General features: G+C 45.6%; 2 protein-coding genes across 11 annotated transcripts in view; one reads left to right on the forward strand and one right to left on the reverse strand.

The window, feature by feature from the left end:
* Positions 1 to 490: 490 nt before the first annotated feature.
* Positions 491 to 6,762, forward strand: shisa2b (shisa family member 2b). The gene is made up of 2 exons (XM_028433601.1): positions 491 to 1,432; positions 4,837 to 6,762. Exons 1-2 carry the CDS (start codon positions 1,129 to 1,131, stop codon positions 5,424 to 5,426), a joined length of 894 nt encoding a protein of 297 aa, XP_028289402.1. The 5' UTR covers positions 491 to 1,128; the 3' UTR covers positions 5,427 to 6,762.
* Positions 6,763 to 7,612: 850 nt separating this feature from the next.
* Positions 7,613 to 14,544, reverse strand: part of atp8a2 (ATPase phospholipid transporting 8A2) — a 40,014-nt gene continuing 33,082 nt past the window's right edge. For all 10 annotated transcript variants that reach the window (XM_028433289.1, XM_028433288.1, XM_028433292.1 and 7 more), the window contains 5 exons: positions 13,871 to 13,978; positions 12,107 to 12,195; positions 11,809 to 11,913; positions 9,501 to 9,592; positions 7,613 to 9,030 (listed from right to left, as the gene is read on the reverse strand). In XM_028433289.1, the coding sequence (XP_028289090.1) occupies positions 8,936 to 9,030; positions 9,501 to 9,592; positions 11,809 to 11,913; positions 12,107 to 12,195; positions 13,871 to 13,978 (489 nt within the window). In that variant the 3' untranslated portion in view covers positions 7,613 to 8,935. The remainder of the gene's footprint in view (positions 9,031 to 9,500; positions 9,593 to 11,808; positions 11,914 to 12,106; positions 12,196 to 13,870; positions 13,979 to 14,544) is intronic.

Below are 14,544 nucleotides of genomic sequence, written 5' to 3' on the forward strand. Positions count from 1 at the left end.
GCTGGCAGATGTAATTAATGTGGTGTAAACATCTGGCAACACCGCTAGATGGCAATATCACCACTTAAATCCCAGATAGGGGACACAGAGGAAGGAGAGACGTCCCACAAACTACAAACACTACACCACGGCAGAAACTCTGGGACAAAAAGTTAACTGACTCAAACCAAATATTTAAAAATAAATGAAACTGAGACAAATGTACTGTAAATATCTGAAAACATGCCTTCAAAATAAAAGCGTTTTTGTGTCCCCATGAAAGTTGATCTTATTGAAACCAACCAAAAAACTTCTTTAAAGTCAATTAGAATATTTCGCCTGGAAAATATCTAAACTAGAGTTTGTATATTTTATGGTTTATTTTTAAAGCAGGAAGAAGGAAGTTGTGTGATTCCTTGTAACTTGACGCTGGTCATCCAGTTTATCATGTACTACAGTGAGGTGAGTGTATTTGCATCAGACCTTTTTTACACGCCCCTCTCACTCTGACACAAAGTGGGGCAGACTCATCGCGCTTTACTTCCCGACCTGACACGGACTAGGCTGACTGACTTCTGACTCTCAACAATGCAGACCACACCGCAAAACTTTGAAACGTTATCTTTACGCACGGTGCGGGCGGTGCGTGGATCCGGGAGCGACAGCAGCTGTGCGCCCATGGATTAGACTACAAGTGTTGGTTTCTCTGCATCCCTGTGGAAAGTCACTTGAAGATTTAGGAGGAGACAGGAACAGGCTCGCTGCGATGCCAAAGGAACTCCATTAGACTTAGACCAAACTGGATTTAACAGAGCTCTGAAAGTTTAATTCTGGAGTATCAGTTAAGTAGAAGTCCATTAAACTTCTGTGACAATTTTGCTTCAGTTTTAGCAGCTACACTGTGTTGCGCCAACTCCTGGATGCACACTGGAGTCACTTTGGAGACTTTGGATCTGAATTACGCAGGGATTCCTCAAACAAATGACAGCTTCTAAGTGGTTTGTGGCTCCCTCATTGCATTCCCTCGGCTCCCTTTATCGCCCCGACCCAGCCTATCGACCCCCTCACCAGGTCAAACGCGGGGAGTGAAAGCCCCTCTGTCTTTTCCTACGTGCCAGCGTGCGGCCGAGGGGGCCACCTGGCCGAGCAATGTGGGGAGGAGGTTTCCCGATGTCTGTCACCGTGATTGTGACTCTGCTCCTGGTCATTATTGACGTGAAAGCCAGCGGTGAGTATTGCCACGGCTGGCACGACTCCCAGGGCGTCTGGAAAGAAGGGTTCCAGTGTCCGGAGAAGATCGACGGAGAGGACGCGATCATCTGCTGTGGTAAATGCGAGCTGCGCTACTGCTGCTCCAGCACGGACGCACGGCTGGATCAGGGCAGCTGCGACAACGACCGGCAGGCGCAGGAGCCCGGGACCGAGAGCAAAGAGAACAAGGACTCTGGTGCAGGTATGAGACCATAACTTCATCTATTATTAACCCCACAAACCTCTGGTGTCAGACAAAGGAGAACAAATAAGGCAGCCAGAAGTGTAATAAAAAAAGACAAAGTATGGGAGTGAAAGAGAAAAAGTGTTGGGAGGTGTTTGAAAGCCATAATTTCTCTTTTATACTCTGACCTGTTGCTTCATTGGAGCGAGTGTTAACTTTAAATGAATGGCCTCAGTTTGATACTCTGCTTTTATTGTTTAATGGGAATTAGGTGCCTGCATGCACAGAGTGTCTTAAATCTGTCAAAAGCTATAGAAGCTCCTGGTGTCTCCCTGTCAAATGGGTTCATCATCTGTTGCCTGTCCCCTCGGCTTGGCAACGACAGCTGCACAGGAGACACACCAGAGCACCCCCCCCCCCCCACACACACACACACACACACACACACGCACACACAAAAAGAAAAAAAAACAGTTTACTGCGCTCACAAATGGCAAACTGTGCCGGTGCCGCTGTACTTTATAAATAGCTGTGTTTGTTCTGTAACAGCTCAAGAAGGGGGCCGGGCTCAGATCACGCTGTCCCCACGGGGATCAAGTTTGGACTTGACCGGATCTTGGACAGTGGCTCACTAAGGGCGCTGACAGCTCTGTTCATAAACACACTCACATCACGTTATGTGCCATTTCCTCGTCCTCCCCCATCACTGTCACAATCAGACCTGCTCCTAATCTGAATTGTTACATCTGGAGCACATTACCTACCTCATCTACATAAAAAGGAGGGCTACACAACCAACATGGACAGACCTGTGTCTCTGCTCTGCCCCTCACTCATCACTGCTTGGTACCATAAAGCCTCACGGAGCTGCATCATATCCGGGATAAAATGCCAACAAGTAGATAATAATGCTCCTACAAAATGAGAGGAAAATACAACACAGCCTTGCTTCATGTCTCCATGGAGGATATGATGCCCTCTTTGGTCCCCCGGCTGTAATCTGTCATTTGCTAATACTATCACCTTATCCTTATCACTGCAGGAAGAGGTATACATTTCATTCAGGGGCCTCCAGCCAAAATGACTTAAAGAAAAGTTTTTCTCACAGGAAGTGTGATTTTTTTTCCCCAACACACAAAAGCCCACTTCAGTTTGTGCATTTTATACATTTTTCATATGCTTGCAGCCAATTCATCATCTAAGAAAGACACATACAGTACTGTCAGGGAATAACAGGCAGGAAATTATTAATGTGCTCAACATGAAGGAACATATGGTATTTAGGAACAAGAGAAAGCCCCTGGGATAGAGCGTGGAGACAGGAGGGGGAGTCCAGCCAGTCACAAAGACTCTGCCCAAAACAAGGGCTTAAGAGAGAGAGAGAGGGGGGGGGGGTGCTGTGACTGCTGCATGGCTGCCACAGCTCAACTGCAGCAACAGGTGTGCAGGAGTGACAGGGAACAATAGGAGGGCCGTGTGCACAACTAGTCAATTCTGTGTTTGAAATTCACTCAGAGCAACAAGTATGGAAAAAAGAAATGTGTCAGGAAGTCATGTGATGAATCTGACTTCAGTATCTGCACGCTCAGGACAGGAAAGTAGGCTAATTGTGATGTTGAGCTAGGCTACTTGGAATGACCTCAAAATATTTTTTTGTCCTGTGACTCCACTCAGGAAAAAAAGTGGAATTTTGTCCTGTTAGTGTTCAGCTGTGTTGTTGAGTTAACCATCAAGCTCCCAAAAGTAAAATCAAGATATTTATATCACTCTAACAAGCTTAACACCAGCACATGGTAGCTTGCAGGCATTTGTATTTAGCTCCAGTCGTGCTTTCAGCCTTGTTTCTTCTTTTCTACGTCATTAAACTTCGCTTGACCTTCCAGATTTGTCTTGCGACCTCTGAGAGGGTCACTGAACCCTTGAATGAGAGCCACAGTGTAACTGCAGGCAAAGCTAGTTTTACTCTGAGCAGCTAATGGACGAGTTAGTCAAGATCTAAAAGAATTTTTTATCTGAGATTTACTGTGTTGGAAAGAAGCTGCAGTGAAGCAACACAAGAAGAGAGTTTGTGCAATCACTAATCCACATCAGCCATACAAAAAAAGGGGAGTGGAGGCCGAGATGTTGAGGCCTTATAAGTGCAGGAAAAGCGGGCAGTGAAGGCTCCCCGGACATTTCTGCTCTTGTAACTTATATGTGTTGCCACAGTAAAACCTGTTTACTGGGAGGTGTGTGGCTGTGAGATAAATTCGCCTCTGAAGTTGACACCGCTTCTTGTCCAGAGGAAATGGGTCAAGGTCCCGGTCTGTTTCATGTCACTGTGCCTCTTCTAGCTGCTGCATGGTCGCCATCTTTTGTTACCAGGACTTTACTGCCTCTGCCAGTGAATGACCTCCAGCTCTTCACAGGTTTGGCGCAGTAATCCCTTTAATGCCCTGCTACCTCTGATGAGCATTTTCTCAAAGTCGTATGGATGTACTTCAAAGACCCAACAGACAAAAGGAAACTGGAGCCAGTTGCCACCTCTCTCTCTCTCTCTCTGGCATACAGTTACAGCTCATAACACATGGGCACATTCAAAGTGGAAAATAACTACACCTTGTGGGAACAATAAAACACAACCAATCACTTATAGTGTAACATGGTCATTATTGTGATTGTAAGGTGTTTGTGTGAGGGGAGCATGGGAATGAAAACACCTCGTTAGTGACCTCACCCTGTTCCAGCCATGGAACCAACTGCTTCTGCTATTTGGTAAAAAAAAAGAAAAGCCTGAGGAGGAAAGTTGTTGTTGCTCATGTTTCAGAGTTGTTGCTGGAGCGTCTCCTGCTCACAAATTCACACACTCAAACTCGATCCTCGATGTCGACAAAGCAACACTCTGATTGGAGGAACTGTGTGAGTTACAGAGTGTATTGTTGGGAGTATGATTTGCTGCTTTAAAAAATAGAAAGAAAAGGTCAGTGAGAAGGAACAGGCTCGCTCCTCTGATTTAAAGGCCTGAACAACCTCCTCTTCAGCTACATTAAATCAGTCCACTTTAATACCCTTCTTTAAGCAGACGCCAAGTGCCGTAGTTCAACTCGAGTAACTTATTTTCAAAGGCTTAGTCATAAATTGCCGAAGAAAAAGAAGGGTCACCGCAGGCTTAAGAATGTCACCCATGCAAGCGCACAGGTCTGTTGGGTCGAGGAGGTTGGGGACACAGCAGGGTGTGGAGGATTAAAACAGATCAAAACAAAGTTAATAACTGCTAATGAGAGCCTGGGACTCCCCGGGGACACAACCACTGACTACCCTCCATCTTTTGTTTCACTATTTCACTCAGTGTCCGCTCACATGTAGGAATGTTTCTTTGAAGCTTAATGTTCAACTTCAAAGTCAATATTTTGCTGCTAACGCCGTCTTCTTCCTCTCTGCAGTGCCCATCTACGTGCCGTTCCTGATTGTGGGCTCTGTGTTTGTAGCGTTTGTCCTGGTGGGCTCTGTGGTCGCTGTGTGCTGCTGCCGCTGCCTCAGACCCAAACAGGAACTGTCATCAGCCGGTGCTACAGGAGGAGGTGGAGGAGGAGGAGGAGGAGGTGGGGGCAGTGGTGGCCGTCTCCTAGAAACGATTCCTATGATGGCCAACACCTCCAGAGGTTCCTCATCCCGTCAGTCCAGCACAGCCACCTCATCCAGCTCCTCTGCTCCACCGGCTGTCCCCCGCCCTGCCCCTCCACCTCTCATGCGGGCCCAGGCCTCCTGCTGCCTGCCTCCGGACGCCAGCGTCTTCGTCAACATGCCCACTAACTTCTCAGTGCTCAACTGCCAGCAGGCCACCCAGATCTTGCCTCATCAGGGACAGTTTTTGCACCCACAGTACATCAGTTATGCCCACCCAGTATCCCCTACCCCAACCTTCTTGGACCCCACTCAGGGAGGATACAGACCCCTCCAGTCTCCCTGTCCTCCTCCCACCCACGGGTGCAGCATCACCAATGACCAGAAATTCCCTCCAGTGACAGTGTGATGAGGGGCCAACCTGCAGACCACTCTACCACTTTGTTGCAAAGACTAACTTGTGATGTTTAACCTGTGAGGGCCGTGGCTGACACTTTATGGACAGAGTGAAGAGGGGAAAAAAGTCAGACTCACATGAAGGACTGTTGTAGCGGGAGCCTGTCCTGTTATTGTGTGTAGTGTGTCTGCTCTGTGTTTTATATGATCTTTTGGCAAGCTGGACTGAGCTAAGCTCAGTCTGTGTTGAAGTAAGATGGATGCATAAACATTCTCTGTGTTGATGCAAACACTAAGCTGCATCTCGGAGGCTTACACAGCCCAGATGGGTAATAATGCACACTTCACTGCAGCTCACAGAAAGACTGCACATGTTTGTGAGTGCATGGATGTGATTGAGTGAAATGATTTGTTGGCTTATATGTGCAGGAATGAGTGATGACTGGATGATTTATAATAGTGGACTGTATAAAATATGATTCAAAGATTATGACCACATGCTGTGTTTATATCGTGTGCACATCTGTGCTTGTGAATGATTGTATACAGTATATTATTGTTTGTGTTGAAAGTATGAGGAAAGAAAGCATGAGGAGAGATGTTTGTGCTGAATGTGTGCAAGAGAGTGTGAAGTGTGGAGGGATGTGAGTAACTGTGAGTGAACTTGTGTGTGTGTGTAATGGGTAATGCAGGTGGTGTGATGTGAAAGGCAGTCGCAATCTCCCTGCAGGCCATTTAAACTCTAATGAAGTGAACACAGGACTCAGACTGTGACGCTCCACCCTACTATACAACTCCAGCTCCTGCCACCCAGAAAGAAAAAAAACACACACAAAACCCTGACTGCTCTGAGCAGAAACACACGCACGCAAACCCACCCCCTCTAAAAAAAAAATGACAATATTCACACAAGGCTGGCTGCTAATGTTTCTTGGAAGTGTGTAACAGAGGCAGTTCTCTGAAGATTACAGAGTTAATTATACAGCAAATGCTCTGGCAGCGGCCCCTTCAGGTCCCTCCTGTGAGAGGTGTGTGTGTATTTAACACCATCACAGTTCAGTGTGCTAGCACAGGAAGCTCCAGGGCAGCTCTGAGTCATTATTTTCCAATTAAGAAAGGCATTAAAGTTGGTTGTTAATGTGGAAAAACAAAAATGGCAGAATTTTGCAGTGTGCTGTTGTACAGCTGGGTCACTGGTAGCTGAGGAACATGCAACCTGAGGAATGTGCTGCTCCACTGAGCATGCAGCCTGAGATGTCCCTCAGTACTGAAACCGGTATGTTTGTGTACTCTTGAGCACAAAGACAGTGGGCAGCTTGTATGAGAGGAAATTAAAAGAGCAAAAAGAAGTCAAATGTGTTAAATATTTGATGCAGGAGACATTTTTCATATGAACATTTGAAAATTAAACATTTGAAACCACAAAGTAGTGTTAGAATCTTCTGTTTCTACATGTTTTTTATGCACCAACAGGAAAAAAACACATATGGTGCAATGAAGCTTAGTAAACAAAAACTACATCTACGTGGTGAATAGGCTGCCTTAATCCCCTTTTGAACACTCGCACAAAGACACACATACTTAAGCTATTAAACACATTACAGGTCTACCACCCACAGAGGACAGAACAAATACCTGTCACATCACCCGGCACACAGAGGAGAAAACCGCAACGATGGACGGTTTAAAGCTATGATGATGTGGTGGTGTCGTTTTGGCAGGCTCCAACAGAAACTCAGCTACAGTAATGTGGAAAGGCGAGCAGACCGTTGGGAGAGTTGCTGGGGGAAGAGTTGAAAAGCATAAATGGCTCTCTGGCTCCTGCTCAGGCTGCGGCCCGATGGATTCTCCATACCAGAGCAGCTGTAGTTGGTTTGGGCTGGGCTGCATCCAGGAAGGTGGGTGGGAAAGGGATCTCCAGTTGGTGGTGGCGGGCGGGGGGGGGGGGGGGGGTGAATTAATCTGCTAATGGTCTGTCTGCACCGACTCTCCTGAGTTTAAAGAGGGAGCGTGGGAGAGGTTTGATTCTGTTAAAATCTAGAAGCAAATGCATCCTTTTCTATATATTTTTCCTAATATATCCTCGGAATGAAATGTAAACCGAACTCCTCCAGCTTCCCCGGAGCTACAGCTGGACTGAAAAAGCCCCACTTGATTGCATGAGTGTGCAGCTTACAGTCAAAACACAAAGACATTTGGTCAGGCCATGAATTGATTAGATTTAATGATTAGGACTTGGATGGACAACCCCCCCCCCACCCCTCACTCCCAACCATTCAGTCTTGCATTCCAAAGCAGAGTGTCCTCAACACAGAGCACACAGACAATGGACTCTACATTCAGACAAATCCCAGAGCCAGAAAAACACATGATCCACTCGAGTGTCTCAATCAAATCCCTTCTGTTTGGATGCCTATTAGGAATAGTTCAAGTAAAATAATTCTCTCTAAAACATGTCTCCATATATGAGTACAAAAACAGGCTTTAATTAAAAGAGAAAACATACACATTAATGTCCACTTAAAAAAAATAAACAGTCTGGTTTAGAGTGGAAACTGAGGGAGGAAGTGCTAATGCCAGACATGCTGCCTCTACATCAGCTGATGATGCGGCATCGGGAATCACAGGAGTGGTCAGAATTAAAAACAGGAGAAATCATTTAAAAACTGTTGAGAAGGAAAGGGAGAGACACGGAGGCTGCAAAGTGGCTATGAGATGGAAAGATAAGAAGGACGAGGTGGAGAGAGAGATAAGCAACAGCAGGGTGGTGGTCTAGTTTGGGGTGTGTGTTCTGCCTCAGTGGCGTCCCTGTGGTGTTTGGCAGTGAGGCTTGATGCGGCAATGGAACAAGGAGGGGTGAAGCCTGTAGCAGGGGTGCAGGGCTCCGGCAGCTTCCCACCCTCCGTTTTTTGAGGAATTCCTCTGCGCCTGTATGTTTGTGAGCGTGTGCGTGTTTGTTTTGATGTCCCCTTCTGTGTTGGTATGTAATGACTGATGAGCCTCACGAGAGGGAGACGAGAGAGAACCGTGGAAGCTAACACACACACAAATCGACACACACATGCACACAAACACAGGAGCGCCAACGCGTGCAGACATACATGCACGAGCAGATACAGACGCACTGGAACGCGCGCACGCACACACACACAAAGACACACACACAGTGGCATGAAGCAAACCCAGTCTGAGGGGTACACAGATATGAGTAGCAGTCTCTGAGTTTGACTTGTCATGCCTGTGCGTAGATATGATTGCTCATGCCTCTGCAGCTTTTGTGACTGAATGTTTATTCCGTATATTCGGCCTGGTCCCTTCTCTCAAGTCAGTCCTTTGTGCGCCAGCGGATGGCCTGCACACCTGACCGTGACCCCCACCCCCGATGAGGGGTCAGGTCAGAGTTCCAGTAAGGCCACAGCAGGGGTCGACACCCGGAGTGAGGGTGTCACTTAAGTCTGTCTCCGCTGTCACCTTGACAAGTGTTGCTACAGTGATGAGCCAAAGCCTTGATCAGGGGTGGGGCTAGAGGCTGGGGCGCTGGCGGGTCGTGTCGTAGGAACGCACTACCTGGGACTGGGACACCACGCCGTGCTCCTCCTGAGAGAAGGCATAGCCATCTGCAGAGGGGACAGGAGAGGACAGATCTCAGATATCATTCTGATTAACATGGTCATTTTTAGTAATATCTGTGTGGGGTGTGCACTTTTTGCATATTTTCTCCGCATCAAATGCTGCCAGAATATTGGCTGTCAATGTAGGCTCTCAGTTTACATGTTAGTGTTTCCTATAGAGAGCATTTAAAATGTCACTAAATGCCTTTATTGTTGTTTTTACAGATTTTTGGATTAGGTTAGCAGATCATAGCTAGACATAAGTTTTGAAAACAAGTACAGACTAAGAGCAAGTCTAAAGACTAAAGACTAAAATGATTGTTTTTCTATAGTAGCAGCCTTACGACTTACAGTATGGTCGGGAAGTCACACATACACACATTAAAAATCTGCCACATCAGCCTTAAGGCCTGGGTTGAAGGGCGGAGCAAGCGTGTAGCGATTTAGCGATTTTGGTCTTTAGAGAGGACACTCACGTGACACAGTCTGCTGCACCGAGTTGGAGCGTCCTACGCTTGAAGGTGTTTTTCTAAAGACTCTTGTCAGCAGATGGGCCCGTTCGTTTAGACTGCAGAGAAAGACAGAGACAACAGTTACTCTGCAACCTGAGGGTATAATCGCCAAAAAGTGCAGAGGGAGTGTGTGCACTACTCACACAGCTACACAACATCACTAGCTTAATGTGGCATTGTTAAATCAGTGTACAGATGACTTAGAATCTTTGCTCCTTTTTCTAATGTGTTGGGAAATGTCTCTTAGAGCAAAACACTGCAGAGTATCAGGTAAAAGTGCAGTCATACTTCAGGGATCAACACATAAATAAACCCATTAACTAATCTAGAAAATCTAAGTGGATTTAGACCATAAGGTTGTTTAGAGGTGGCTTTGATACTGAATGCTTCTGACATTGAATTTTACCCAACGCTAAGTTGTAAACTGCCTGCAAGGTAACAGGACATCCATAGTGAACTATTCACCACTTCCCACTACTCTCTCCTCTCCACCAAACTCCCCCCTTTCCAAGAAGAAGACTGGATCCTCTGTTCTGAGACCACACGCCGTCACGGCTCCTCTCCTCCCGTGACCAAAAATAACTAAGCCCTTTCCAGAAATTACACACAAATGCATGCATGCACGCAAACACACACACGCACATCAGCTTATTGCATCCTTGTATCGCTCCTCTGTCTCATCGTCATCAGTGCAGCCGTTACACGACATGAAGTCAATGTCTTTTTGAAAGAATACATTTTTATGATTAGGTGCCAATGGAGCAATAAATTCACACGAGGGGTTTTCTCTGGCACTTAACAGTACACTGTGGTGATGATGAGCAGTGGAGTAGTTGTGGACTAGAGCCAGCCTTCCCAAGGCTAACATTTGGAACAAGCTGTTAGGAAATTCTTATAACTGTAAACGACTGTTGGGAACCTTCACTGGAGTGTTTGTAAAAAAAAAGAAGAAAAAAAAGAAAAAGAAAAACAGAGGAGCTCTGAAGTTTGCTCAAAGAGTCTTTGGCCTAAAAAATACCGCCTGTTAGATCGATGACAGTACTGAGTGAATGATAAAAGACTACATGATGACTGGACAAATAAATGAAAGGCTCATGCATCGGTAGGACTCAAATTGTCCTTTCCCCTGCTATGCTGTTACTCTCTGGATACCTCTGATTCAAAAGGACCCAAAGATGTGCTCCATTTGAACAATTCCCATGAGACATTGCTGCACTCTACCTCTCCACCCTTTCCCATGCCTACCCCCAAGGCTTCCTCAGGAACTACAAACACAGATGTGCTCTTTTCCATTTTGCTCTATTGCGTCCCACCCTTACTTTACTTCTCTGATTCTGAAGTGAAGAGGACTCAAGGACCCAGCCTGACCTGAAAACACACCTCAGCCCTCTCCAGCTCAGTTAACAAACAAGCCTGCTCTAAGAAACCCTTCCCCAAGTCATAGTGTCAGAGGATACACAACAGTTGTAATATTAAGTTGTAAACAGATAAACATTATAAAGCCTGAATACTTCTTATGGATGGACTACTCATTACAGATGCTTTACCATGTAAGTACTATTTCAAGTTAAAAAATCTTATGAAAAATCTTAACAATCCTACATACTGTTTCTATAATTTGCACAAATCATCTCAGAACTGAACATTGCACTTCATTCTAACACCACCATCTACTAACACCACGCACAAGACTAAGTCAAAGCCTCAGGAGCAACAGACAAAAAGTAAACACACCAGGTCAGAACAGCAGTTCAAATTGATCCACCTATAAAGGAATTCAAAACAATTGGAAAAAAAGGACATAAAGAAAGAAATGATGTGAAAATAATATAGAGAGATATGCAAACATAGAGATATGTGAACGCAGTTAATGAAAAACAAGCAGGAGGCACAACAAAACAGCTTGTAATGAGTGCACACAGGTCATTGGAGGTCACAGTTCACACAGCGGGACAGTGCAAACCAAGAAACTACCTCTGTGAGCAGCTCTAGCTCTATGGTACCTCAGCTTTGGCTTCATCCCTGTGGACCATGCCACAGGGGAGACCAGGGGAGACAGAAACATTTAACACATAATAAATGGAAACATAAACAGTTACTGCAGGAAGTACAGGATGTATCTATGTATCTGTATCTACTGCAATGAACTGGGATTTATTGGATCTGATGTACAAAAAACTAAAATAGAAGAGACGAAAAAAACTAAATAGACAACAAAAAAATGTATATGACCGATGATGAGATCCCATATTGTTTTGCAGTGTCTGTATACCTCCGGCCGCTGGCATCCCTAAGCACAGTTGCCCCTGGGTCAACGGCCCGCGCCTCCAGCTCCTGCACCTCCTCCAGAAGTGACTTCCTCACAGTACGACGCGTGCTGCAAAGTAGAAATAAGCTCATCAGATCTGTGAGGGAAAGTCTGAGTGTTTTACTTTGCAGGCACATGTAATTCATAATACATATAAAGTGTGTTGACACAGACTCAATATGGGTTATGTAAACGTTTCGGTTAAGTTAAATAGTCTCTGTATGGATTACCCATGTATTTATATTAAATGTGTTCTACTTACGCCGTCCAAGCAAAGTCTTTGAGTAAACATGCAGTAGGCACCAGGATCAGGCCAAGCCAGAAGTGCCAGCACTGCATCACCCTGCCAGCCTGCAATGACAACACACAGGCTCCTTTTAGGTTCACTCTTTTATTAATTCACACTGAGGATTAAGTCATTTTTCTCAGAAATGAGCAACACATGTGGTAACGGCAAAAAGAAAGGTGGGTCAAGCCACAGTGAAAGTCATACAGAGCAAAGAGTTAGCCAAAGTTGAACACTGTTGGCCAAACATGTCTAACGGCTTTCTCACAGCATGTATCTACACCACAAACTGCATTCAACACAGCATTTCTACAGCTACATGATAAACCTCAATGAGTAACCCCAGATCCCCCCTACCTGTCTATGTAGTCCAGCTGCAACCAGGCTCATTGACCTCTGACCCCATTCTTGGGCTGTCTCCTGGGATTAATCATGGCTTTAACCACTGTCTCAATTTGCCTGCCTGTCTCCCTGCTTCTTACTCCCACACACATCTTTCTCCAGTGATTCCCTCCAATCTCATTCTTTCACAATGTCCTGTTATCATTAGAGAATGTTGCTTGTCTTTGCCTGTTACTGTAAATCCCTTAATTTTCTCTTTATTAATCAGCATTACCTTTGTGTAATGCTGAAAGAGCTGTGAGGTGTCTCACCAGTCTTTGTGTCTAGGCATGAGTGCTTCGTACGCCATGATGTCTTTGAGTTGTGCTACTTTACTGCCCATATCATATGTTTCATGTGTCCACAGATATAACAGAGACAACTTGGTTCCCAGAAAAAAAAAAACCCAAATCAGACAACCTCTGCAGCAGCTGGAATTACAACCAAGACGACTGGACTCACACATACTCAATGTGTCTGTGACAAACACCTACACACATTTTACAGCACTGAACAGACAGTATATCACTGTGTCTTTATGCACTGTGAGGATGGAGGCATGATAAATGATCCTCCTCGTTTTGTTATAGCCATAGAAACAGACGCACCAATCAACACAAAACACATGTCACTTGACACACACAGTACACATAATTTCACACACAGTTATTCTGAGTGGAATATACAGCTCTTTTCCATCCAGTGTCCCCCACGGACAGATGGAAATATAGATAGTGGGAGCAGGGGAAATAAGAGTAACAGGGTAGTTAGGGGGGCTGATGGAGGGTTGGGGGGTGGTGGCTGAGTGTCTTTGACCATTCCCTAGTTAGACTGAGCAGCTGCAGAGATATTTGACCGCATTCCTGATTTCTGACACAAATTGAATTAATGGGCTGAGGGGAGCTGAGACAGCCCTATTCCCTTCCACCTACCCACTCAGTGGGGCACCTCATCTCACCCTTGCCTTTATCCCCAAACCCTAAAATGAGTCTCTCAATTAGAGGTCCCACATACAATCTCCTGACCCCCACTGGATCCTCATCACCAGCAGCCCACCCTCTTGAATCAACACCTCCACAGAGGGTAGTAAAAGACCCAAGCTCGGGTGACAGCAGGTGCGTGGGGGAAGCCTGGTGAGAGGAGCTGCAGGGGCATAAATCTCCCCCCGGGGTTCCTGCAGTGCTGACGTGGAACACCCAGGAGGTGAGTCTTGTAGGCGCCATGTATTGGCAACCCAGGGGTAGGGAGGAGCAGAGCAGACGATGTTGCAGAAAAGAGATGTAGAGAGAGGGGCTATTTTAACCCCTTTAACCCCCCGTTATTAAAATGAATGACACATGTTTACAAAGAGCGACTTGCCTGGCCGAGCATGTCAGGGGCAATGGGGATAGTGGGCCAGATGGCGGAGTAGACTGCAAAGAAGACCATCCAGAGTGCCATGCTTCCCCATACTGCCAGGTGGGAAAACTACAACAGAGAGAGAAAGACAGAGGAAAGATGGAGTAAGGTGAAGAAAAAGAAGAAGAGGATGGAGATGAAGAGAAAACATGAGGCCACATAGCTAACATACAGCTCATCCGAATATAGACAACCTTTCCCTCCCTCCTTCCCACAGCTCCGTCCTGCTCTCTATGATCTGTTGTAAGGGGACACTGTGTGAATTCCAGTGGGACCCTGCTTCATTACTACCAGCCTGTTGTGTGGACAGCTGAACGGACAGAGGTGTCAGCGGCTTTTCTTTTCTGTCCATCTTGCCACTGTCTCTCTCTCTCTCTTCGTATTTCTCTATACCATGTATATATCCACTTCTGTTTTGGTTGTTTCAGGGCTGAATGCTGAAACCACACCTTTAGTCAGATGCTTAGTTTTGTTTATGTACTTTTTATTTCTCCCTTTTAACCAATTACTCCCTCTATTATAATATTATATTATATTAGTTAGATGCAAATTTACCATGGATCTAATACTTGGTATATTTTGACACTAAGCAAAAAAGATGTATGCACATTTTAATATTATTTCTATTTCTGTGC

Source organism: Parambassis ranga, chromosome 20 (assembly GCF_900634625.1).
Source record: "Parambassis ranga chromosome 20, fParRan2.1, whole genome shotgun sequence".
NCBI lineage: Eukaryota > Metazoa > Chordata > Actinopteri > Ambassidae > Parambassis > Parambassis ranga.

What these genes read in the sequence shown, in the direction of transcription:
- shisa2b (XM_028433601.1), top strand. Translation starts at nt 1,129, where the DNA reads ATGTGGGGAGGAGGTTTCCCGATGTCTGTCACCGTGATTGTGACTCTG. An exon ending in GAACAAGGACTCTGGTGCAG is followed by an intron (nt 1,433 to 4,836) that starts GTATGAGACCAT and finishes TCCTCTCTGCAG; the next exon opens with TGCCCATCTACGTGCCGTTC.